The 25254-nt window shown below is 41.1% G+C and overlaps 2 protein-coding genes across 2 annotated transcripts in view; one reads left to right on the top strand and one right to left on the bottom strand.

The window, feature by feature from the left end:
* The window catches only part of doc2g (double C2-like domains, gamma), a 50197-nt gene extending 27899 nt beyond the window's left edge, over positions 1 to 22298 (top strand). The window contains exons 9-11 of the mRNA XM_026171078.2: positions 9101 to 9182; positions 9424 to 9520; positions 16301 to 22298. Coding sequence (XP_026026863.1) covers positions 9101 to 9182; positions 9424 to 9520; positions 16301 to 16440 — 319 coding nt within the window. The 3' untranslated portion in view covers positions 16441 to 22298. The remainder of the gene's footprint in view (positions 1 to 9100; positions 9183 to 9423; positions 9521 to 16300) is intronic.
* On the bottom strand, positions 19182 to 25119 carry serping1 (serpin peptidase inhibitor, clade G (C1 inhibitor), member 1). Its single transcript, XM_026171074.2, has 11 exons — positions 24964 to 25119; positions 24587 to 24634; positions 24356 to 24467; positions 24113 to 24262; positions 23709 to 24008; positions 23360 to 23581; positions 22153 to 22296; positions 21858 to 22061; positions 21641 to 21780; positions 19909 to 20131; positions 19182 to 19658 (listed from the first exon to the last, which is right to left on the bottom strand). Exons 2-11 carry the CDS (start codon positions 24632 to 24634, stop codon positions 19411 to 19413), a joined length of 1791 nt encoding a protein of 596 aa, XP_026026859.2. The 5' UTR covers positions 24964 to 25119; the 3' UTR covers positions 19182 to 19410.
* Positions 25120 to 25254: the final 135 nt, after the last annotated feature.

Genomic DNA, 25254 nt, shown 5'->3' with positions numbered 1-25254 from the left:
TGCTCATTAAGATTCTCAAACAAACATCAAAGTGTATTTACAAGGTTCAGAGTTTTTCACAGGACTCTGTGGCGGTCCTGTGAAAAACTAAGTACACCCCATGATTCAGTAGCTGGTTGAACCTACGTTTAGCAGCATGAACCTGAAGGAACGGATTTCTGTTTGACTTTGTGAGTCTCTAAGAACGCTGCGGAGGAATTTAGGCCCACTCTTCTTTGCTGCCATTTGTTTATGCACAGCTCACTTAAGCTCTGGCACAGCATTTCAGTCAAGTTTTTTCAGTCAGGGGACTTTTTCTGGGCCATTGCAAAGCCTCTTATTCTCTATTTTTCAGAAATTCTGATGTAGAGTTGCTGCTGTGTTTGGGATCATTATACTGTTTCATGATCAGAATACTTTGGTATGTGGAGGAGTTCTTGGTTTACCCAAGGAGTGCAAGGTACCTCAGCACCTGTGGTTGTAAAACAATCCCAAAATCATCATCATTGGCGTGAGTTGTTTGTGCTGATATGCTGTGTTTGCGTTTCACCAAATGTGGTTTATTATTCTTACCAGACATTTCCGCTTTGATCTCATCTGTGCTAGTGATATTGCACCAGAAGTCTTGTGATTTGTTCAGGGGCAACTTTACAATCCTAAACCTTGCTGCCATGTTCTTTTAAGAAAGAAGAGGCTTTCCCTTCCAGACAAGCCAAACATGTCCAGGTTTTTTCTAATTGTCCTGTCATTAACATTTAACATGCTAGCTGAGGACTGTAGAGTCTGAGATATAGCTTTCAGGTGTTTTTCTAGTTTCTCTGAGCATTGCGAAGACTGACCTTAGAGTGAATGTTTTGGATCTCCACTCCTGGGAGGATTGTGGCTTTGTGTGTACACACACCTGCTTTTATAGAGGTGCTCACATTTTCTGATTATCATATAATCAAGTGCAGTTTATTAGTACCACCAACCTGCTCCTTAGACTTTTAATTCACATTGATTCACTAATTCACTTAGTTTTTGTCTGTTGCACAGAACTGCAAAGAGTTCTGCGAAAACTTTCTTATATGAAACTTTTTGGGGTGCTTGTAGAATCCACAGATTATTTTTAACTGTAAAAAGCTGTTTCATTTCTTTTGTTTCCAGGCTTTTATTACATTAGAGACAGGAATGTGAAGTCAACAAGAGCCTGACTGACATTATACACCGCAGTAAGCAGATCAGCACTCTTTATGAGCTTCCATGTGTTTCTGTGACAGTCGCTGAGACACATGGAAGGTCCTGCAGAGTGGAGGTGGATGCATTCTGATCACATTGTACTCTCAGTGAGATCAATTCTTTTCTCAGCCAACGCAGGTCTCTTCAAAGTCTGAAACAGAACTATAGTTGATACTGTATCGGCTTGCCTGTAAGGCACGGTGACAGATAAAACCCACACAGCTAAATCTCCAGCGTGCCTGCTGCACTTAAGCACCAACAGTGCAGAGAGTGAAAGCTCCCACACAGGACAGCAAATCTTGTAACCAACGCCACCTCCAACAGTGGGAGGCTTCAAGGTAGAAGCAGCACAAGGTTGCTAAAAAATAATACTGAAAAGGTTGTAAAGCACCTTTCTGTTTTCTTTAGATGACTCTAACGATGCAATAATGTCATTTATGGTTTAACAATAGGTAATTTCGTTCTTTGAGCCTTCCATTTTTGAACCTGATGATGTTTGTTTATTGCCTAAGGGTGATGGGTAGTTTTCTCATTATTTATAATTTATGAATAAATGACACAGGGATGTAAAGAAAACACATCCCCAGTTGAAAAGGCATAAGGTTAAACATACTGTTTCTCTCCCGTTTCAACCAATCTAGTGGCTGAAGCTTGAAAACGCATTCATGTTTTCTCTTCTGAACTAAACTTTTGGAGAACCAGTCAGCTTGTCTGACACGCAGGCTTCCTGACACCCAGCTTCCTTGCCAATAACACCCTCCTCTGAGTACATCTGAGGTAAAAATGACATGCATTTGCTGAACTGTAAGTACAGGCTTACAGGAAAGTCTGGATGACGTATTCTACAGTGAGGTGAAGGAGTACTTTTTCAGTGCGTAGTAGTTTGATTTGAATAAGAGGAACACCTACAGTCACTGCACTGAAAACTGCTTTTTAAGCTAATGGTGTCAAAGGTTCGTGCAAGTGGACATTTTCTGAGTCATTTTATTAACTGTTGACAACTGAAACAAGAAAGTCGGAAATGCTCATACTAGCAGTTTCTCTGAGGAGTTGTTTCTTTACTTTAAAGCCGGCACGTTGTACAGTATCGGTGTCTCTTCTAATACAATGTTTTAGAGAACAAAGGTAAAATTACATGTGCACCCAGAATGCACAACTGATTCTATCTTATATCCCTGCTTGGCCTTGTGCACACTGGTACATGTTATTTCTCTCAGTTGTGTCTTCCTCCTCTTGTTCTACATTATTGTACCAGCTGCTTCTTTTATGCTGACTCTTGTCGTTTATTATTCGTTTAAGCCTCTGCCCTGATCCGATTCGTATTTCTGGCACTTGGGTCTTTTCAGCTGCCCGTCTGCCAGCATTTCTTTTTGTTCCCTTCTGTGTTCGCGTATCAGGGACTTTGTATCCATCACACAGAGCCGTGTTTACCTCAGTTCAGCGGATGAGCTGTTGAAGGTGTGCAGCTCAAGGCGCTGTTTTTTTTGTCAGTGCACACCGTAGAACCAGCATAATGAACGCCGTGAAGTTTTAGTGAAGTTAACTTTGAACAAATAAGGAGTTAGGGGGTTAAATATGTTGCTGGCACAGGTAAATTACATCCCTTAAGTGTACTGAGCAATTAAATCGATAGGAATTAATTTACATAGTTCACTGATGTCCTGCAGCTGTAAAACCAGACATCCTCTGCAGCTCAAGCATATCTTGATGCCTGTGTGTGTGTGTGTGTGTGTGTGTGTGTGTGTGTGTGTGTGTGTGTGTGTGTGTGTGTGTGTGTGTGTGAGAGAGAGAAAGAGAGCTGATCAGATACAAACTGTTTATTAACATTAGGTGGATGATTATTTGGCACTCGTGATTTTGATTTTAATTTTAATTCTTCTTGTTGCGTTTAATGAAACTGGAAGAAAACCCAAAATTCTTTGAACATATCAATCAGCATGTTCAGGTCTATACAGACACACAGTATGTTTGATATTAAATAAAATATGCAGCAGTCGATTATCCATCCATCCTATTCCGCTTATCTGATTCAGGGTCGCGGTGGGGCTGTTGCCTATCCCAGTCACCACAGGGTGAGAGGCAGGGTAAAGTCCAGCCACAGCTGAAGCATACTGGTATGGTCATGCAGGCCTGAAAACTGCTCAGCAACCATCTGGCAACCACAGGTCTCTCTGTTTCCAGCAGGGAGCTGCACAAAAAGCCTCTTTATTATTTTGGGTGATTGCCAGTCATTTGCCAGTTGGCACAGAAGATGCTGACGTGTCTGTAAATACTTGCTACCTGTGGTAGTAAAATTAGAAAAGGAGTGACGTGAACCAGAAATGGGCAATGTTCACCTTCAAGGTAAAAGTTGCATCATCAACACTTTTTAAAAGGTTCGCCTTTTAACTTGAAGCTGAACTTCATCTTTTTCTATCGCTCAGAGACTAGCAGGTGACATTGGGCAACTGTGACAACCTGCTAGCAACCAAAAGCAATTTCAAGGAGTTTTTTGGTACAGCACAATAGATCTATTTGTGAGCAGTTTCACCCCGTAACTGCCAACATCTTCAAGCAGCAATTTGCCAACTGATCATGGAATACCCATTTTTCTGAAGCAACCTCAGGTTGCCAGGGAGTCACTGATGCTTTAGTAACTGATTTCACAGAAACTACGTGCCGATCGGTTGTGAAATATGCGTTTTTCCTCCGGTGACCAGCAGCTGCCAGGTGGTCTCTGAATAGTCTCGAGGCCTGTGTGACAGAAACTTTAGCCAGAAAAGAAATGTGTCTAAACATTCTCAGTTTTCCTCAATGACTTGCCTTTTTTGGATTTGGAATTCATACTGATGAGACATTTATGTGTGAACGTCCATGCTAACCACTGTTTTATTTCCCTGTATAGGCTACACATTTTTACTATTAAATAATAACATTATAAATAATATGGCATAAAGGTTCAAAAAAGCAACCATTCTTCATTTCTGTGTGCATATATTTATATATGAAAGCCACAGGGAACCAGGCCAAAAGAGAAGAGATGACTGCATAAGGAGTCCAGTCAGTCTCTTTCTCTCTCTCGTTAAGCTTTTAGAAGCCAATCAAGTGACACAAGGTCAGAATTATCTTAGAACTAATTTGTCTTCCATTTAAAGGACAAATTAGCATTTTAAAGACTAAATTATTCGACATCTTTCAAAAGAGCCCTGAGTCTTTTACCCTGATCTTTATGCACAATCTAAAACATGAAAAAGAAAAGTCTGTCGGAAAAAAAAAAGCCATGTAAGGGCAGAAAAAGTGCAAACATGTCAAATCCTTCATGCTGACCAAGCACACCGCCGTGCTTTACAGTTTGGTTATCTCTCTGTTCTTGCACAACGAAGTAAAAAGATCATGAGGCTCCGCTGCAGCAGGCATATATTTAGCTCCTCTCTTCTAATTGTGACTCCTTTTTTTTTTTGGCACATCTGTGTGTCATAACTTATTTTTGTTCCCTGTTTTTAACGTTGGCTCCCTCTCTTCCATCTACCCCTGTCATTTTCAGCAATTTCCCCCCTCTCACTCACAGGGCTGCTCTCATTCTTCTGTCAGCCTCTGCCTCAACTTGCCACCACGGTGGTACCGAATTTTTTGGAGAGTTGTCAAGTCGTCATGTGGGTCCCATGGTGGAAAGAAACATTTTGGGCAAAAATAAAGAAGTTGATTCTGCTGTCCTGACTACACATTTCATTTAATTTTTAATGCATCTATTAAAATAACAACAACAGCATGGCGATGCAGCGGTTAGCACTGCATGCTTGTTAGGCTGATTAATGAGGTAGGTGTGCCGTAGGTGTGGATGTGAGAGTGTGCTCTTGCTTTGTTACCCCTGTGATGGACTGTCTTACTGTCCGGGCCAGTTTGGATATGTTGCTCCTATCAGTGAGAGTGACGGGACTAAATCATTTTTACTCTGCTAGCTCTCAAGTATAAAATCAGTGTGATGTCCTTTCCCAGCATTTTCCAGAGTTCATGTGTCAGAAGAGCCTATAGGGGACTGGCATAATGATGAAATGAACAGTGCACTTCCATTAGAAAATCAATCAGCTGACCCTAATGGACCCCATTAGAATCAAATGATTATTTTTCAATGACTGTTTGACTAAACTGGGACATTATTTTGACACAGACGGAATTGTGACCAAAAGATGAACCTGGTATCAAATGCACTGTAAGTTGTTTGGACCAGCCACCAATGCTGGATGGTTGTATAACCCGTGCACATTTACCCAGATTTACTTTTTGAAGTTTTCTCCAGCTGCAGTGAGAGTTCTAACAGGGGCTAGAAAGAGAGACCATAGTTTTTTCCCCATATTAGCTTCTGTTCATCGGCTCCCTGTTAAATCCAAAACTAAAAAAATTCTCCTCACATACACGATAGTGAATAATCAGACCCCATCATATCTCAAAGACCTCAGAGTACCATATTATTCCAATAAACAGAGTGCTTCACTCTCAGACTGCAGGCTAACTTGTGGTTAATTCTCCAGTCTAGTCATGCAGTCATCATGGAAAATAACCAGTTGATTCTAATGGGGTGAGTTAGGGTGCACTGATTGATTCTTATGGAACTGCCTGTACTATAATAGCCTCCACTATTGGCTTTTGTCACACATAAACTCTGGGAGGCAGAGCATTCAGCTGTCAGGCCTGTCTACTGTAGAAACAGGATGTTTCTAACTTTAGAGATATTGCACAAATGTGCATTGGAGGACATCTCCTAACTCTTAAAAAAGAAAGAAAAGGATATGAAAAATATTATTAATATATATCTTTATCTTCTTTTGACTCCTTATTTTAGAGGTCACCACAGTGGAACATCTTCCTTTATCTCTGTTTCATGCTCCTGTCACACCAACCCTTCACTCTGTGAATCTTCTCTGTAGTCTTCCCCTTTTTATACCCTTCATCCAGTACATCCACAATCCCTCTTCTGCACATGTCCAAACTATCTCAGCCTTGCCGCTCGATGTACTAATCCTGTCCATCCTGGTCACTCCCAGTAGACAAACCATAACATTTTGAGTAGTAGTGTAGCTGCATTAGATTTCTTAATAGTATGTGTACGGGGAGGCGTTCTCATTTCTTTGTCCACGCCTTACGGGGCTTTTTAAAGATGAGTCCTCCTTGTTCATGTTGCCTCACATTACAAACACAGTTTGTCTCGTGAACAGCGTTTAAAGGTTGTCAGCAGCAGCTGCGGTAGCTCGCTAACCTTATCAGTCACTGTCAGCCGGTGACGCAGAGCTAAAACGGTGTACGTATACGGCACATAAACATGTGGTTACTTAGTTTGCTGTTCCCCACTGTTCTTTTTAAAGAAACTGTTAGTGAAAAACTGAGGGGATTATCCTCCCGTATCTCTGTGGACCAGCATCCTGCGTCGTGAATTATTTTTCACATTGAATTTTCTGTGGCAATTTGGGCACAGTTCGGTTGCTCCTTTGTGGCCTTTATTTCCATTTACCCGATCTTAATTACGAACGTTGGTGTCAAAGAATGTTTTGTTATTCTGAAAATCTGAGTTCTCCCGCGTGAGTTGCCCTTGGAGGCGTATGCAGAATGTGAGTCGGCAGAGCTAAGGCTCGGATGTCCTCGAGCTTTCACTTCACCGCCTCACGTGCTGGGGGTTAAAAAGATGCTTTGCTTGGCCGACTGTCTTAATTGATTCATTAGTTTCTTTAAGATTTCTTTTTTATTTCTTGTGAAGTAAACCAAACTATTATGTAAACACCAGGTAGGATGCATCTTGTGGCGATAATGAGCTTTTTAATGCTTTAAACATTTAGCTGAGCCTGTGTCTCGTCTTTATACATTGTTTGAAACATTTAAGTTGATGGCTTTTACTGGAACAACACAGTAATTGGGACTTTAATAGGCACACAGTTAGTTTGTTACCCAGGGGATACTTATTTTGAATTGCTCAGAGATATTTAACTTCTCTCTAAGAAGACAGACTCTGATGCATTTGGTTGTCAGGCTAATCTGATGTACGAAACTGGACCGACTTTGAGTTGTATACACTCATTTGTCACTTTGTTGGGCTCACCGAAACTGGACAACAGACTGGAAAATGTTGCCTTATTTGATGAGTCTTGACTTCTGATTTGGCATTATGATGGAACATAAAAACATCTGTACATCATGGATGTATGTTGATTCATCATTCATGTTTACCCCAAACAGTCTGCTGGGTAGGCCGCACAGATTATAATGTTATTTCCTGCACTCGCGTTACAGCAGCCTAACTAAGTGAAAACAAATGACACCACAGTTTCTGGCTTTTTATTAGCTTCCGTGTAGATTATCTCAACTTATGAAAGATGAAGTACATTAACTTACTTTACCCACAATAAAGAGATTCCAGGCTTGCTTGATAAATTGTGACTATTACCATTGAACATGGGCCTGTTTCCTACATCTAGAACAGGATCAGCAGAGGAAATTAAAAAGATGTTGGATAAGCAGCACAAAGAGGAAGCACAGACCTCAGATTTAGATTCCTGGAACTCATCAGTACGAATCTGATCCAAAGCCTTAATAGTATTTTTATTCTGTTGTGTATTTTACATTAAATTGTTTTTTTACCCCCCACAGTTATGTCTTTCTTTGATACCATGAGTTTGTGGAATGAAGTTACTGGAGAGCCATGAATGGTTTGGGATGTGTGGGATGTAAATGTTGTCTTTTTGTCTGCTGAACCTGAACAAGCTGCAGTTTACAAACGCATTCACCTTGTCATGGTGGTTGATGTGCTGCCACCTAGTGGACACAACATTTGAACTCTCCATCATAAAATCTTAAGCATCTGTTGTTTTTTTCTCTTTCTAGTTGACAAAGAAAAGGTCTGCATTGATGAAGGGAGTGCACTCAGATACTAAGCTGACAGATAAGCATTAAAGTTTACATTAAAAGGCACTAGAATCCAACAGTAGATTCAAACTTTGTGCCACCTTGCTCTCTGTCAGTTCCCCCTCCTCCTGCTCCACCTGCATCCCCTCCATCCTTCACTCGCTCTGATTCCAGCTCTGCATGCATCAGCTGTCAGGCCAGGATTCGTCATTGACAGTGAAAGGCTGGAAGAGTGTGATATCTCACTGCCTGAACATCTTGACTTTGAATTTATGCTGATGATGAATCCCGTTGCCCTCCAGCGACCCTTCTGTTGCCTCTTCTCTGGAGCGTATACTCCTCCAACATCAGCACGATTATGATCTTGCTGTGGTCTACAATCCTCCTCTGTCTCTTTCTCGTTCTCTTTCAGCTGCTCTCTGTCCCTGCCATTGTTCAAAACACTTCTGGGTTGAAGTTATCTCATAAAGACATTTTGCAAAATTTCATTCTCCCTTTTTGTTTCTGCTATTCAGCAGACTTTACTGTCAACTTTACGGACAAAGATTTTAAAAAGTTGTGGATTAGCTGGTTTGATAATGAAGTTCTGGCTCTGTTTGACAGGAGTTCAAAGATCTCTGTTGCACAAACCTATTTTACATTTGAGATCACTCACTTTCTCAAACAAAATACAATCACTGTATGTTAATCTGTGCAAAACTGGTGGTGTAAGAATATCTGTTTACCATCCGTCTCCACTCCACTAGAGACAGATGGTAAACTGTCTCTATTTGTGCCTAACACTAATTACTGCACAGCAATGCTAAATATGCATGTGTGTGATCATTTCCATTTGTTTGTCAGTAACACTAACACTAACCTACAAGTAGCAGAATTTCATGAAATATAGGCAAAGATTAACTAAGACATTGACCGTGGCTATTTGAGTAATAGTTTCTGACAGCCTGTTTTCCAGGGGTTGTACAGCATGTTCCCTGATTCCCCAAGATCACGCTGAATTCATGTCTTTATCTGGTTTCTCTCTCTTTCTCAGCGTCTTACAGCCAGATATGGGGAAAAAGTCCAAATACAAGACTTCCGTGAAGAAAAAGACTCTCAATCCCGAATTCAATGAGGTACAGCTCCACACTTTCTCTGCAATTAACCACACCGCAGCTAACAACTTCTTTGATTTCTCTACTGAGCTCCCAATGTAAAGCATGGCAATTTAAGCATACCTTAAAGGGACTGTGTCATATCCTGCAGGTGCACCCAGCGTATCACAGAACACGTGCTGAGTTAGGAATTCAGTTCCTTTCAATCACCTGTTTATGAATCATTGATGTAAATATGCTCTCATGTACCCCACCTGCACAGGAGTTTTCATATGAAGTATCCTTGGACCAGCTGGCGAAGAAGACCCTGGAGATCACTGTGTGGGACTATGACTTGGGAATGAGCAACGACTTCATAGGTAGGCTCAGAAACGCTGTAGTGTGGAGGGGAGGAGTGGAGAGGAAAGCAGCGAAGCAAAGAATGTGACCGTAGCAGACTGTTGAAATGAAAGCGGAGCAGAAAGATAAAAAAAGAAGGAGGAAAAAAACAGGCTGAGTGTGGGTAGAGAGAGGGGGAAGAAAACTAGAGAGATGAGAAGTAATTATGAGGCTTGAGGAGAACGATTGAGCGAGCAAAGAAGAGTTTGAGTGGAACAGGAAATGGAGGGGAAAACTCAAAAAGGAAGACGATTTTCTCTGGGTCCACATCCTTCATAGACTTGGCACATTAGATGGTTGCAGCTTCATCAGACTGCTAAAAAGCTTTGGCATGGCCCGGTGTGTATATCACAGCAACGGAGAACATGGGAGCTTAAGGAGTGATGGAGAACTGGTAGGGAGGCACAGTGAGAATGGATTACCACCCTATGAGCTCGGAGGCCTTCAGATCAAAGCGTTTTACTTTGTCTAATGTGAGTGTGCGCGAGTGTGCGCACGTGTGTGTTTGTGTGTGGGAGAGACGGTAGGCTGAAGGGAGACACCCCCTGTTTAGATAAACCCAATGACTTATAAGCCCTGCTGGGGGAAAAGGCCATCAGACCCACACACAGCCCCAGATAACAACCATTTCCCCGACCATTATCATTACAGGTTTAGCTACAGCAGCCTGCCCATGATGTTAATTGGGTCTGAGAGAAAAATGACACAGAAACAAAAAAAAGGAGAGATGGAGAAAAACAGTTGATAAAGAGGTCGAGCAAGCATAGTTCCAGTGCAGTGGTCTTCTGTAAGCGTTACCATTAGAAAACAGGCTTACTGTCGTAGCAGAATACAGTGGCTTGCAAAAGTATTGCAACTTTTCCACATTTTGTCACATTACAGCCACAAACATGAATCAGTTTTATTGGAATTCCACGTGAAAGACCAACACAAAGTGGTGTACACGTGAGAAGTGGAACGAAAATCATACATGATTCCAAACATTTTTTACAAACAAATAACTGCAAAGTGGGGTGTGTGTAATTATTCAGCCCCCTGAGTCAATACTTTGTAGAACCACCTTTTGCTGCAGTTACAGCTGCCAGTCTTTTAGGGTATGTCTCTACCAGCTTTGCACATCTACAGACTGAAATCCTTGCCCATTCTTCTTTGCAAAACAGCTCCAGCTCAGTCAGATTAGATGGACAGCGTTTGTGAACAGCAGTTTTCAGATCTTGCCACAGATTCTCGATTGGATTTAGATCTGGACTTTGACTGGGTCATTCTAACACATGGATATGTTCTGTTTTAAACCATTCCATTGTTGCCCTGGCTTTATGTTTAGGGTCGTTGTCCTGCTGGAAGGTAAACCTCCGCCCCAGTCTCACGTCTTTTGCAGACTCCAAGAGGTTTTCTTCCAAGATTGCTCTGTATTTGGCTCCATCCATCTTCCCGTCAACTCTGACCAGCTTCCCTGTCCCTGCTGAAGAGAAGCACCCCCAGGGCATGATACTGCCACCACCATATTTAACAGAGTGTGTTCAGAGTGATGTGCAGTGTTAGTTTTCTGGCACACATAGCGTTTTGCATTTTGGCCAAAAAGTTCCATTTTGGTCTCATCTGACCAGAGCACCTTCTTCCTGTTTGCTGTGTCCCCCACATGGCTTGTGGCAAACTGCAAACGGGACTTCTTATGGTTTTCTTTTAACAATGACTTTCTTCTTGCCACTCTTCCATAAAGGCCAACTTTGTGCAGTGCACGACTAATAGTGGGATGTTCAAGGCTTGGGAAATCTTTTTGTAGCCTAAGCCTGCTTTAAATTTCTCAATAACTTTATCCATGACCTGTCTCGTGAGTTCTTTGGACTTCATGGTGTTGTTGCTCCTAATATTCTCTTAGACAACCTCTGAGGCCGTCACAGAGCAGCTGTATTTGTACTGACATTAAATTACACACAGGTGCACTCTATTTAGTCATTAGCACTCATCAGGCAATGTCTATGGGCAACTGACTGCACTCAGACCAAAGGGGGCTGAATAATTACGCACACCCCACTTTGCAGTTATTTATTTGTATAAATGTTTGGAATCATGTATGATTTTCGTTCCACTTCTCACGTGTACACCACTTTGTGTTGGTCTTTCACGTAGAATTCCAATAAAATTGATTCATGTTTGTGGCTGTAATGTGACAAAATGTGGAAAAGTTCAAGGGGGCCGAATACTATTGCAAGCCACTGTATGTAGAGGATGTCACATCACAGAGGTGAGTAAACTCAAGCAATGAATCGAATGGATAAACTGAGGGAGCAACATGCGCATGAAGAGAGTTGGGAAATTTCATCTTCACCATGAGCCAAATCTAAACCTCTGAGCTGTTTCCAATCGGTTCCCTTCAAAGTCAAGTCTCAAAGCTAAAAAAGCGGATAAAGAGTTGATGAAAAGGCCACGCGAGCACAGTCTCAAAACAGTGGGACTGTGTTCCAAGTCTGATATCTCCGATTCAGTTCAATCTTGGTTTTAATCACGATGCCAAATCGCAAGAGACTTTATGTTTATTGCAATGTAATGATGCCACAACTGCACAGACAGAAACCCATGAATCCAGTTACTGCGCTGCCATCAAATCAAGCTCCAGTTCAAATTTTGAGGGCAGGTAAAAAGTGTCCTTTAGAAATTTTAAAGCCATCTGTGCTTCCCTTAGTGCTTTTCATTTAAAATGTGTTGTATTTGAACATGTTGCATTTAAAACTGTGGAAGTCGAGAGCTTTGAATGTATACACATACAAAAAAAAGACTTTAATTATTGCTTGATGTTTATGAGGGATAAGATCAGGTTACCCAAATTAATAAGCTTAATATTTAACATATAAAGCTATGCGACATGCTTGCTTAAAAAGTCAAATGTAATTTAATATACAGCAAGTCTTAATGGTTTCTCTTTTAAACACTTATTTACCTTAATTTACCTTCACCTACTCGTGTTCACCTACAGGTGTCAGTCCTGTGAGGGACTTTGAGTGATCGAACATTAATAGGTTGGTGTTTGTAAAACTGTTGATCTGATGGCCCAAAAACACTGCTGGACACGCCTCCACCCATAAAAGGATTGGAAAGTTGTGTGGAACAGAGAAATTCAGATGCAGTTCAGTGTTTCAGTAGGAACTTTGACGCCTATTGATTCTTTCAGATCTATGGCTCTGCTAAATGCTTGGTTCACCACAAGCAGTTATTCATCCGCTGGTGGGGTTTAATGAGAGGGATCTGCAGCGGAGGAGAAGTGAGGAGAGAGCAGGGGTAAAACCGTGCGAGTTTTGGCACGCACCAGCCCACCAGCCTGTGCGTCAGCCGCCACGTCTCCCCCCGGCTCCAGTTCCTCATCCTTCTTCTATCCCCCAGTGTGTGTCAGGATGGCTGGCCATTCGTTTGTCACTATCAGCCAGCGGGCCCGGGGAACACTCCATCGATCACTGTTGGGAGGTGGTGGGAGTGCTGCGGGGGCGTGCAGCGAAACTGACAAAGTGTTGTGCGTGATTATCCTATCGAAACTCTGTCAACAGGTTTAGACCTGTTCTACAAGTTGCATGATTCTGTGAGAGGAAAGCGAGGGATGATCTGTAGATCGCTCCTCTTCTCCTCCCAGCAGCAGCGTCTCAGGCGACGCTCGGTCCCGTGCTCAGAAAAGGCGTAGATCAAAAACCGAGCTTTGTTTGCTCATGGCTGTCAGTTTCTGAGGCACTCTTATGCAATCACAGCCAAGAGAAAGACTTTGTATCCCCAGCGTGACAGCTGTGTGCAGCTTTATCATACGTTGCGCTCCTCCTCCAGTGGCTCCATTACCTCACTTGAAGTATTTCTTGTTTCTCCACTTGTTTATTCCCAGCGCATCCAATTCTTGTAAAATCAGTCATCAAAATTTCAATTTATTGTTATTTTCCAGCTACCTTAAATTTCTCTTTCTCTCCGTCAGGGAAAATTTGACATGAAGGCCTTTTTGCTTCCTTCTGTCCTTACATGACAGTCTGGCAGCAAATAAAGATATTTACATAAATTTTAATATAATGCATTGTTGGCTGTTCCTAATTAAATATTATTAAAGATTACTTTTTAACAACAAAGTTAAAAAACAAAAAACCCCAACAACAACTGATTTGCACTTCTTCACAGAAAACATACATTTATTAATATTGCTGCTGTTCTTAAGGTCATGTAGTTATGATTCGCCCTGAGTGTTCCTCGACTTGCTTCCTGGAAGTCTAACTATGATCTGCAATTGCTCATCTCTATCCCACACTGGATTCCCTTCCTTCCTCACACTTTTAATTATATTTTGGGAAGGATGATCACATTTAGAAGCTGGATCTCAGAGCTACGATGATTGTGCTATGTGTGTGGTGATGCTAGTGGCCATGTTGGGGTTACTACTCAGAAGAAGGTATTTGTCACTTTTTTAAAAGTAATGCATTAATCAGTCCTTGGAGAAAAAACTAGTTGAAATACTCAGTAATTACATTACTCTTGTGTTACTCATTTAGCATAGCATGAGATGCATTTTACCTTCTAAACACTGACACAGATTCCTGTCTCAATAAGGACACCAGAGACCTTTCTTTTAGTGTTTAAATATGAGTACAAAGTCAACAACCCCAAAAACACTTTACAGCAATCGCCACAGTGGTGTTCTGTTAGAACATAAGACAAAAGTCCTGCAAGACTGACTGATCATTGCTGTTTTTGCTCTGGCTGCTGTGCTGGGGGGCAGCATACATACACTCAGCTTTAACTTCACTAGGGACGGGGATTATTAGTGTGCTCTCCTATCAATCAGTATTGATCAGTCATTGCCTATCAACTTATCTTTTCAGTTGCACTTGAGCTACAATCAGGTGATTTCAGTTAATGTTCAGGAGGTGGAAAATAGTGTGTAGAGTGGATATGGAGATTAGCATTATTTGTATTGTACAAATGGACAAGAGCACAATGATAAAGTCCAAACTGCATCCTGTAGACAGCATGCTAACGCTAAGCTAGCCAAGAACCCAGAGTGGTGATAAAGCTGAGTGAATGCTGACCCCAGCCAAGCAGCCAGACCCTAAATTCAACAGGTAACAAACTGATGATCGGTCAGGCTGCAGCTTTCCTTTCCACCTGTTCATGTTTCTACAGTAGAATCACTTGAAAGTCTCTGTGCTGGTTCTCATCTTTGCTTTGTGCTGTTAACTTTGTGTTCATACCTAAACACTAAGAGAAAGATCACATGTGTGTCCTCGTTAGGATTGGCATTTGTGTTGGTGTGTAGCCTCAGTTTATATTGTTAAATGGTAATTATGAGACAGTGTGTTTCAGGTCGTTTTACAGAGAAATTTGCATAAATGTAGCATTTATGACATGCTGCTTAGCGATGGTGGTCACTCTCAAAGCAGAGCCAGTGAGAACTCAATAGGAGAATCAGTAATGGAATCGGCAGCACTGAATTCTTATCAGTTCCCATCCCTACACTTCACTCTGTGTTCTTGGCTAGCTTTGTGTTAGCATGCTGTCTGTACAGAGAGCATTGGCTCTCTTATCACAAGCAATGGGTAGCTGCTTCTGTCCTGGATGCAATCTGCACTTTACGATCAGGCTATTGTTCTTATCATGCAATAAAAAATAAAAATAAAAGCAACATCCATATGCCACCTCTCAAAGGCTGCAGTCCACTCCCTGCCCAACTGAAATCAGCTGATTAGGGAAATGTTTAGGAGGAAAAAGTCGCATTTGATGATCATTAATCACTAACATCTGTAACAGTATTACAGTAGGTGTAATTATTGAATTCATCACAGTTCACGTTACTTTGAAGAAAACTGTAATGTGATTACCCAGCACTGGTAGGTGGATGGTGGCACGAGGGCGAGCTCCATAACTAAAGCTGTGTGCAGTTATGGTTCTTCTTTTGAAGCCTCGGGACACAAATTGTGGTCCAGTTGGACTCCTTTGGAGCAAATTCACAATGCAAAACCCTGAAAGAGTTGATAAAGCTGTGAGCATATGCTCCTGCTTGTGCTCCTAACTAATGCCCCTTCTTCAAGCTTGGAGTCTGCAGGCTTCCCCAATAATGACCGCTAAAACTGGACGATTAACTCTCGTTATGTTTGGAACTTCTGGGGAGCAGTCCAAGCATAGCAGATGTGCCTTAATGCTCACAGTGCTTCACAAGGAGAAGATCTAGGAGCAGACAGGGGTAAAATTTAAAGCAGAGATGCTTTGTTTTTTTGCTTTTTGTTGGTAGATTCAATCAATCTTTAAACACGCCTTGTACTAATGTACCAATTTTGAGGTACTGAACTTGATTATATTCCACTCTACACTGCCACTCCAATTCATGAGAAATGTGTTACTTAAACTGTAAAGATAATGTTTTGTAAGGTCCCAGGATAATGTACAGTGCATTGGTAAGGATGATCCAGTATTTCCCAGATTTTTGGGGGCTCTTTAGAAAGATCTGGACCATTCTTTGGTCCCTGCAAACATTTCACATAAGTGAGTGTTGTGATTGTTTTCCCTCTGATAGCTATGCTAAAAGGATCAGGAATTTCAGATTCATAAAGAGTATTTAAAAAAAATGAAAAGCAAACTCAAATTTTTCTTTCTTTAGTTTGTTAGTTATTTTGTTTCCTTATTAGTCATCTTCACCTCCTCCCAGTTTTTGTCTCCTTTTATCGTCCTCACCAGCAAACAAGTTTTCCTTCGCCTCTTGACTCCTCTCTGTTTCCTCTGCTTCTCTCTCTCTGTGTTTGCAGGAGGAGTGGAGCTGGGCATCAATGCGAGCGGAGAGAGACTCAGACACTGGTTCGAGTGTCTCAAAAACAAAGGGAAGAAAGTCGAGTACTGGCATACGCTCACGCAGCAAGGAGCCCCAAGCAGTGACAAACCGGACTAGATTATACAAGATATTCATGATACAAACGCATAAATGCACACACATGCAAATGCACTATACCACACACACACACACATTTATGTCTCACTGAACGATGGCCGATAACAGAATGTGAGTAAGGAAGAAATAAGAACAAAGGATAAAACATGCAATAACAATACTGATTAAAATCTGTCTCATATTGCCAATAAATACGGCGCAGAGTATTAGTATATGATATTCATACTAATATTAGTGATGGTAATAAGGTGTAATCTGAATACTTTTCTTTTCCAAGGTAAACCAAATTGTGACAATGTCCTCATTAAAGTGTTGACGTAACAAAACAAAGCTCACTAAATTGTGCTTTAGACCGTACTGTATTGTAGAAGTTGCTCATGTCCATTCAAATTTTATGCATAATGACCAGATTTGAGACTAATGCACTCAAAATTCATTCAGTGAAAGTACCTGACAGTATGTGCACCCTTTGTGACTCATTATGTGGTACGCAGATGCAGGAGCGGGGGGGGGATGTTACGAAAGGATGATTGTCGTGAGAAGTCTCTTATCTTCGTGGATGTCTATCTAATGCAAAACAACACACCGTATTATAAAGCACAAAAAGATCCGTTCGGTGGATTTCTACCTTTACCTTTTCATTGTTTTTATGTATTTTCATTGTCTTCTGGTGACAGTGGTGTTTTATCCACCTTCACATGAGACGATAATGTGTCAAAATGTGCGCGTGCGTGAAGGCTGTGAGACTATGAGTGCCTGCTTTTTCTGCCTGTGCAGCGTCTGTTAATCTGTATTCACGTCATGCCCCATTCAAAACGTCTCCATCCGAATTCAGAAGCGCAGAGGTGCGAGGGAATGTTTTTTAAAAAAGGACAAAAGAGAGAAATCCTCTGTTACCACCGCAGGCCTCAGTGGTGCGAGTGCGCCCGGCCACTTGTTCCAGGCCTTTGCTATCTCTGTCTCCCACTGCCAGAAAGCCAAAAGAGCAACTTTAAGAAAGGCAAATACTGTGGTGCGTAACCTTTGACTGCTCCTGTCTGATGAAAGCCCAAAGCTGTGTCCACAGCAGGCAAAACGATGTCTTTCAGAGTATCCTGCACTGTGTTGCAGCATTTCTGAAACAAATTTCATCTGGATTCAAGACAGTTTACCTCAGTGACTGTAATTTTTGCTCCAACAGAAACACCAGTTATGCAACATCTTCTTTCGTCAGTGCGGTGTCACATATTTTGAATTTAAAGATACAGGAATTTGATTAGTTCGGTTATCTGATTTTTATAAACAGCTCGAAAAGGTTCCCTAACCCACATCTGCACGACCTCAGACATTCGATATTGGTAGAAGACATCTGGCTGAAGGTGAGATCAGCCATCAGACGGAGTCAGTGTTTCGTCTGATTGTCCCGTTATTTTTGACCTGTTAAATATCAGGTCTCTTCTAAATCATCTACACGTCTATTAAACACAGGAATTCCTGTTCAGATACAACTTTGCTTTTGGTACAAGAGCCTTCCTATAATTTAACCTCTCGGTGTAAAGGGGGATTACATCCTTCAGGGTCAGTGGAAACGCACAGATCCAACAACAATAAGATCCCATTTTCATCGAGCTGCATGCATGCCGTGGATCTTTGTGCACATTTCAGCATTTTCATATATATAAAACTTATCTACATGCCTGCCAGGATATCAGATGTCGTCCCCTGGTTCATCTGTCACAGCAGCTCTGGCCATACACTTGTTCAGAGAAGCACATGCACGGTGGGTCAGTGGCCTCGGGGAGTTTTCTAACTGTTGAATCGATCTGGCTGCTCATATTCTTGGTGTCCTTCGATAACCTTGTGAATGTCTGATTGCTGACAGCAAAAAAAACAAAAAAAAAAGAGAGAGAGAGAGTAGATCCTCCAAAGTTGGATTAGGATAAGAATAAAGGGCTTGGACACTAATAAAAAACACTTTTAGGCTTCAGGATATTTTCATTCAGAGCTTAAATAATGTCAGTAAGATTTGGGAAAGGGTGGTAGGTTTATTCTGCACTCTGTCTATGCACATTGAGACTCCCAGCACGTCAGCAGTGAGATAAACCAAAACAACATTATCGTATTATCCAGGCATTAAGGATACATTTCTGGTTGGCAGTGATCAAATAGAGTTCACATTTCTGGCTGGGTGGTTATTTGTTTCCGTCTCTGGATCTGTTCGTTTTGTTTACAGTCACTGAATTTTCTGACTCTTTGTCTATTGACCCTGCTTTGCTTATGTAATCATTTCAATCTGCAGTACAGCTGCATGTTTAGCAATCCCCATCAGCTTGTATAATAGAGTGCAACCTTAGCTGATCGTTCTGAATGCCGACGTGCCATGCATTCAGACTCCTCGCCATCTGTGTATTTGTTTGTGAATACGACGATTCAGGGTATCTTTTTTGCTCAGTTCGCTTCGCTTTTCCGAGCAAGCTCTCGCTTTAACGAACAAAAAACCTTTACTGTCGCCGATTTTGACACTCGTCTTCCTTGAATTATTATCAGTGGTGATGATGTGGGAGGGCTGAGGAGGGAATGAGATGGGAAAATCACTGTTGCAGTCCCTGTGTATTCACTGTCCATGTCAATCACACAGTATGGCTGCCATCCTGTGGTGGGTTTGTGTAAGTACTTCTCAAAATAAATCAGAGCTGTATCAGTGGGCGTCTGTCCTCCTTTGAACATGTGATTCTTCAAGAACATAAGATAAGCACCATGTGTGTTGTGTAGATATGTGTTTATTTATCATCATCTCGGAAGATAATCCAAATCCACAAGTCACTGCTCACTTTAGTAACTAGACTATTTAAAGCAATATTGATTCTTAACAACTGAATTTTCAGAAAAATTCTTCAAATTACTTCAAACACAGCAGCAAAGCAGCCTTTGTTAAACATTGCCTGTCGTTTCCTGCACATTTTACTCCCCATCCCTCGTTATGTTCGCCTCTCACGGCTCGGTCAACCTGCCAATAAAGAGCGGCACATTGGTGTGGTCACTCCACAGCAGCATGATGAAAGGCCGCAGGGCTGAGAAGGAAGGGAAAGAGCGGGAGAACGACAAGGTGGTGACAGCGCCGGCCTCCACTCCTTGTTCGGTCAGTGCGAGGAAGGCTCTGTGTTTGGCGTCGTCCAGGAACAGTTTCTCCTGAGGGTAGAGGCCACACAGGTCGGCACCCTCGTAAAGCACTGACAGTCCTGGAAAGGGAGTGAAAAGTACAGAAAAGGTAGTAGTGAGGGTGAAAGCAGGTAAGAGAGCCAAGCATGTGGTGGAGATGCTTTGAGATCAAAAAGCAAACGTAGAGACATATTTCATAAATGGGAACCTAATGTTTACTGCTAGCTAAACTGCACAGGATGAAGGCATGGGTGGTGTTTATTTTTGGTAATACAAAAAAAGGTCAGATGTTGGGTTGGAAAGAGAAGAGAGCACAGAAGATGAACCAACCTAGTTTCTTGATAAGCGTGTTCATTTCCGGCTGGAAATTCAGTTTGATTTTGGGCAGAGTGACCTCAATATGCTGAGGAGATGCTGTTTTCATGTTTTGTATCATTTGAACCACAGTCCTGTCGGTCATCTTCTGCTCGATCTCCTGCAGCTTTGCCTCTGTGTTGGTGGAAGGCAGCAGGATGTAAAGACTGCTGTCTCCTGTGAGGGCAAACCTCGCCACCTGTTGGCCAAAAAAGATAAAAAAAAATACTGGAAGTGTTAATAAGTGACAAAAGAGATCATTATGAGACCATCTGTTTTTACCACTGGCATTTAAAATAAACCTGAGATGTAAAAAAATGTTTCTCATCATCGTAATACGCATGATAGTATCAGTGCCTGTAACTGTTTGGCTGGCATTAACTTTGTTTAAGTCATCTGGTTGTCCATGAGATGGAAATATTCTCTGTGAATTGTTTTGTAAGGAGTGAAAAAAGAAAATGCACCAGTGGTGCAGTAAATTTAGTAACTGTTGACTCTCTAACTCATCTGAGCAAAACCACGGTGCACTGAGGCCACCGACGTGTTTATCAACTTAAAGATATCTACTGTTGTGCAAAAGTCTTGAGCCATCGCTCATTTTCCTTGGAAAATGTTTAGCAATATAATGAAAATATGATATATATGACAAAAACTGAGTTTGTACAATTCTAACGTGCTTGAAAGTCAAAATGTGCTTTTATTCTTCAACACAGCCTGAACTCTCTGAGGAAACATAGATAGCTTTTGTTTTTTGGTCTTCCACTTGTCCATTTTCCTCTTTTTTTTTAAGGGCACACTGCACAGCATGCTGAAATACACCAACTCTTTAGATAAAAGCTTTTTTAGAATCACCTTGTTGGTGCAAAAATACTATTTAATGCTCTTATAACTGTGTTATCTTTGTTATTTTGCATAGAGTCAACAAAAAAAATATACAAATTGTGTTTGTGCCTGAAGATAGAATTTAAAATTGTTTCTTTACTTGTTTGTTCATTTCAATGGTCAGTGTTAAATGGCTTGAGGAACAAAAAAACTTTTCCCATTTTTGTAGTAATAGCATTCTTATGAAAATGGTCAGTTACACAGGCCTGGACTGAAAATGAGTGAAAGAAAAAGCAACCGATGTCCAAAGAAAAACTATAAAGGGACCTTCAGAAAGCCTGGAGAGCTGCAGACCACTTTAAAAAATGATACCGTCTGGTTCCTTGGAAGTAAAATATAAGGAAAGGAGAGGTGGCTCAAGACTTTTGCACAGGACTGCAGGTCGCCGGAATCATGGACTATCAGATGCTGGATTCTGGTTACGACTCTGACACCTGTCATAGCTCAAGAGACAAGACTAGAGACAAGAAACTGACCCTTTGGGGAACAGGAAATTGAATGCTATAGATCTGAAGTATTTTAGCATATTTACTTATACAGGAATAAACTGCATAGTAATTGTGATATAAAATTAAAATAACCGTAAAATGACAGATGAAATTTAAACATAAAGCTACTGTTCAAACTGTATGTTTTGTGAGTTAGTAGAGCAGTTTAGATGTGCATTAAAGATGAAAAGCTCAACATTAAAGAAACATAACACGCATGTTTCCTGTAGGAATCGATGAAGACAGGATGTCACTTCTGTTGCCTGTGGCAGAAAGGTCTGTGTAGGATTTAGACACATATTGCTGTGAAAAGTGTCAGTTGGTGGTTTGTTCCTTACCTGTGCCTTTAGGTGAGGATCATACATCATAGTTGCCATGTACTTGTCATGATAGAGAAGAGGCACCGTTACCCCATCACCATTAAATTTTGTGAAATATCCTTTTTTATTGTTTGGGTTAAACTTGACCTTCCACTGACCTAAAACACACGTAAACACAGTTTATCAGTCTCCACATTTTTGAAATGTGCACAAGGTGTGCGCACAGTTTACTGACCGCTGAAGGAGACGGCGTTGAGCAGGATCAGCTGTGAACTTTGTGGGACAAAGTCAAGCAACTTTGTGATTTTATTTTGGGTCTTTTCTGCCACCCAGCTGTTGATCATCTGTGTGTTTTCCTCAGTGGTATTCAGCAGCTTTGTGGGCTCCGCATCATAAAACTGGATCGACTGGTCGGTAAAGGACTCACTCAGATTCATGTCTAAGGAGGAGAGCCGAAATAGAAATCATTTTATCTCTTACGATCTGTGATTTTCTGCTCTGTGATATACTTCACACTGTGATAGTAATACGTGAATTATAGTAGATCTGAGAGGCCATCAGCAGGGAGCCGGCCAGCTTCTCTCTCAGCTTCTTCATCTGGGAGTGAACGCAGTGGAAGTCGTGAGGCACGCAGATAGCGCTCTCAATGGCCTTACGGGTATCGTTCCTTGCACCTGAAGGTACAATTAGACAATAACAATACGTTTAGTACATTATAGGAAGCTGCAAGCCATGTTTGATTTTAAAAATACAGTTGAATCCATAGATTTTTGAGACACTGGTGTATTTTTTGTCTTTTTAGCTGTGTACCAAAACATTTTTAAGTCACAGTTATTTGAAACATTTACTCCAGGGGCTCCTTTAGTTTAAGAAAAAAATATGGCATGACCTTTACACAGCCCTCTAAATGTCTTAAATGTAATGGGAAAATGCACTGTGCTGTGGACAGCTGTGAGCTTTTTTTTGTTGTTGTTGTTATTTCTTAATAAATTCAGCAGGTGAAAGATCTGAAGATTATTTCAGGTGCAACATTTACATTTGGAAGCTTCTTTTTTTTTTTAACTCATAACATCTGGTCAAAAGACATAATAGAAGAAAAACGGGCCATCCTTAGGCTTCATATATAAAACACTCTCCAACACAGGGAGAGAGCGGGAATATTAGGAGTGGTCAAATAAACAGTTTCACTAGTTACGCTGATGAGCTCAGAAACATTGTAAGTCCAGGACATTCACAGAAGATTGCAGTGCTGTATGATCACAGCATCATTTCTATTTTTGAGTTACACTTCAAAACATCCATTCAGTTCATTTCCAATCATCGATCATCTTCTACTCGTTTTCTTCAGCTGTCATAGGGCTAAAAGCTGGGCACATCCTGGAAAGGTCTATCACAGAGCTAACCACATAAGACGTTAACCAATAATACCTAACGAAAGCCAGACCAGTTCAGAAACAGAATTTTTTTGGAAGAGGAACTTAATATCAACCTGTAACCTGTTATTTCTTTAGCTTTGTTCATTACTGTATTAATTCACCCTCTAAAATTCTGCCGAACTGAAACATAAAAAGGTATCTTAACTTTTTACCTGCAGGTTTATCTGGTTGGTTTATCTCAAATTTAACATGGTGATGCATGAAACTGGAAAACTTTAAAGGATTCACTGGAGAACATGATGAATGCTAAACATTTGCAACGTGATTACATTAAAATAGCGACTCGCCTCTCTTTTCGTACCTAACAACAAATGGGAGAGCACCCCACCGATGCTGACAGGAGAGAAGAGCATGTTGCCAGAAGGATATATTTCTCTGAGATAATAATACAGCTTCATTGAAAACTCTGTCATGGACTCCTTCAGTATGGGTTCTGCTGTGCGGCTGTTCTCCTCCGGGCAGGGCTCCCATGGTGAGGTGGAGCCTTGGCATGTGTGAGGAAGAGCTGTAGGAGGAGCTAAAACTGAAACAAATCATAAATAAAAATGTTTTATGCAACTAATCGATCCTTTTCCCCCCCTTACTGACTCAACGCGCAGTGGAAATCATTAAATCTATTAAATCTCTATTAAATTTGACAAGCCCCCTACCTTCCACAGTAAGGTTTATAGAGCTCAGCTTTTTTCCATCATCCAGTTCACATTCATAAATACCAGCATCCTCCATGCCAGCGTTTATGACCATGATGCTCTGATCGTGGTCTAGTGGAAAAATCAGCTCTATTTTTTTATTATCATCTGCGGAGTCATCTTCAAGATTCAACTTTATTCTTCCGTTTGCACTTTCTTTGAACCACAGTGCATTGGCACTGACTTCTCTGGAACTCGGGATATTGCAAGGGAGTTTAACATCTGACTTTGTAAATGCTTTCATTTGATAGTCAGTGAATTCTGCAAAAAGAAACAAAAAGCAGACAAACAGCAAACACTTTATTGTTCGTTGCTCCACTAACTGTAAAATTAAAAGTGGTCGTATGATGACGAAAGAGTCTCACCATCAACTATGACGTCAAACCTTCGTACTATTTCCATATCGCTCCCCTTTAACAGACACTCGTACGTGCCCTCTTTGGTTTTAGTGACAGACTGAAAGCGGAGGGAAAAGTCTGAAGCGACGGGCTTATAGTTTTGAAGCAGGATGGCACCTGTAGTTTAAAGAAGGCCATGTGTTATATACATATATGTACATAAAAGCAGCAAAAATTTGCATCACACTAAAAACAGAAGCCGTTTAAAACCATTGAATTTCCATGTGATTGCTTCCACTCCGATGAAGTGATTATTTGCTGGGAGACAGGGAAGCTCCAGCGTAGAGTCAGGTATCACCCTGATTTGTGTGCATGATGACAGCTGACCAGGAGGAAAGAAAGACATCAAATGAAACCTTTACAAATTTAAGAGACAAAACACCTGCCATTTAAGTTTCTGTGGATTAGTAAAGATATTGTCCTGCACTACTTCAGATTTACCTCAAAAATGAGCTGCAGGAGGAAGCAAACTGTGGCCTTTTGTCCCATCTGCAAACGAGAGAGGATTTCAAAATTAATGTGGCACCAAGCCGGAGGAGAGATCAATATGTGGCGCAGTCTGTGAAGTAGTGATATCAGTCTGCATTCAAAGTTTCTTAAACTGTTGTAATTACAAGGATTTCACTGCCTCGTTAGATTTCCAAAAATCAAAAGACACATATGCACATTTTCCTGTTCATGTCAGATATGTTTACATATTTTAGGAAGTAGCTGAACATATTCGAGTTGGGTTAGTCGTACACACACACACACACACACACACACACACACACACACACACACACACACACACACACACATGCAAATACATAACTTACAGCTCTTGAATTTCTGTGCGTCCAGATTCGGTCCTGATACGAGTATTTGTCAGTAAGGTTTCTCTGACATTGAACCAGTGTCCACTGCAACCAGCAGCTCTTACTATCTGCTCGCCTGAACTGCAACCAACAATGACTAATCTGTGATTGTTGGTTTAGAGATGTTTGTTTGCATAATGCAAGTCTTCTGACTTGTTGGAAATCACATGATTTCACATGTTGGCAACAGGTACTAAGTGAAAATATTCAAATTTCAGTGTTTATTTCACCTTCAAACATAATTTCAAATAA

The sequence above is a fragment of the Astatotilapia calliptera genome, chromosome 6 (genome assembly GCF_964374335.1).
Source record: "Astatotilapia calliptera chromosome 6, fAstCal68.1, whole genome shotgun sequence".
In the NCBI taxonomy this organism is placed as follows: domain Eukaryota; kingdom Metazoa; phylum Chordata; class Actinopteri; order Cichliformes; family Cichlidae; genus Astatotilapia; species Astatotilapia calliptera.
This window is presented reverse-complemented; position numbering and strand designations above follow the sequence as displayed.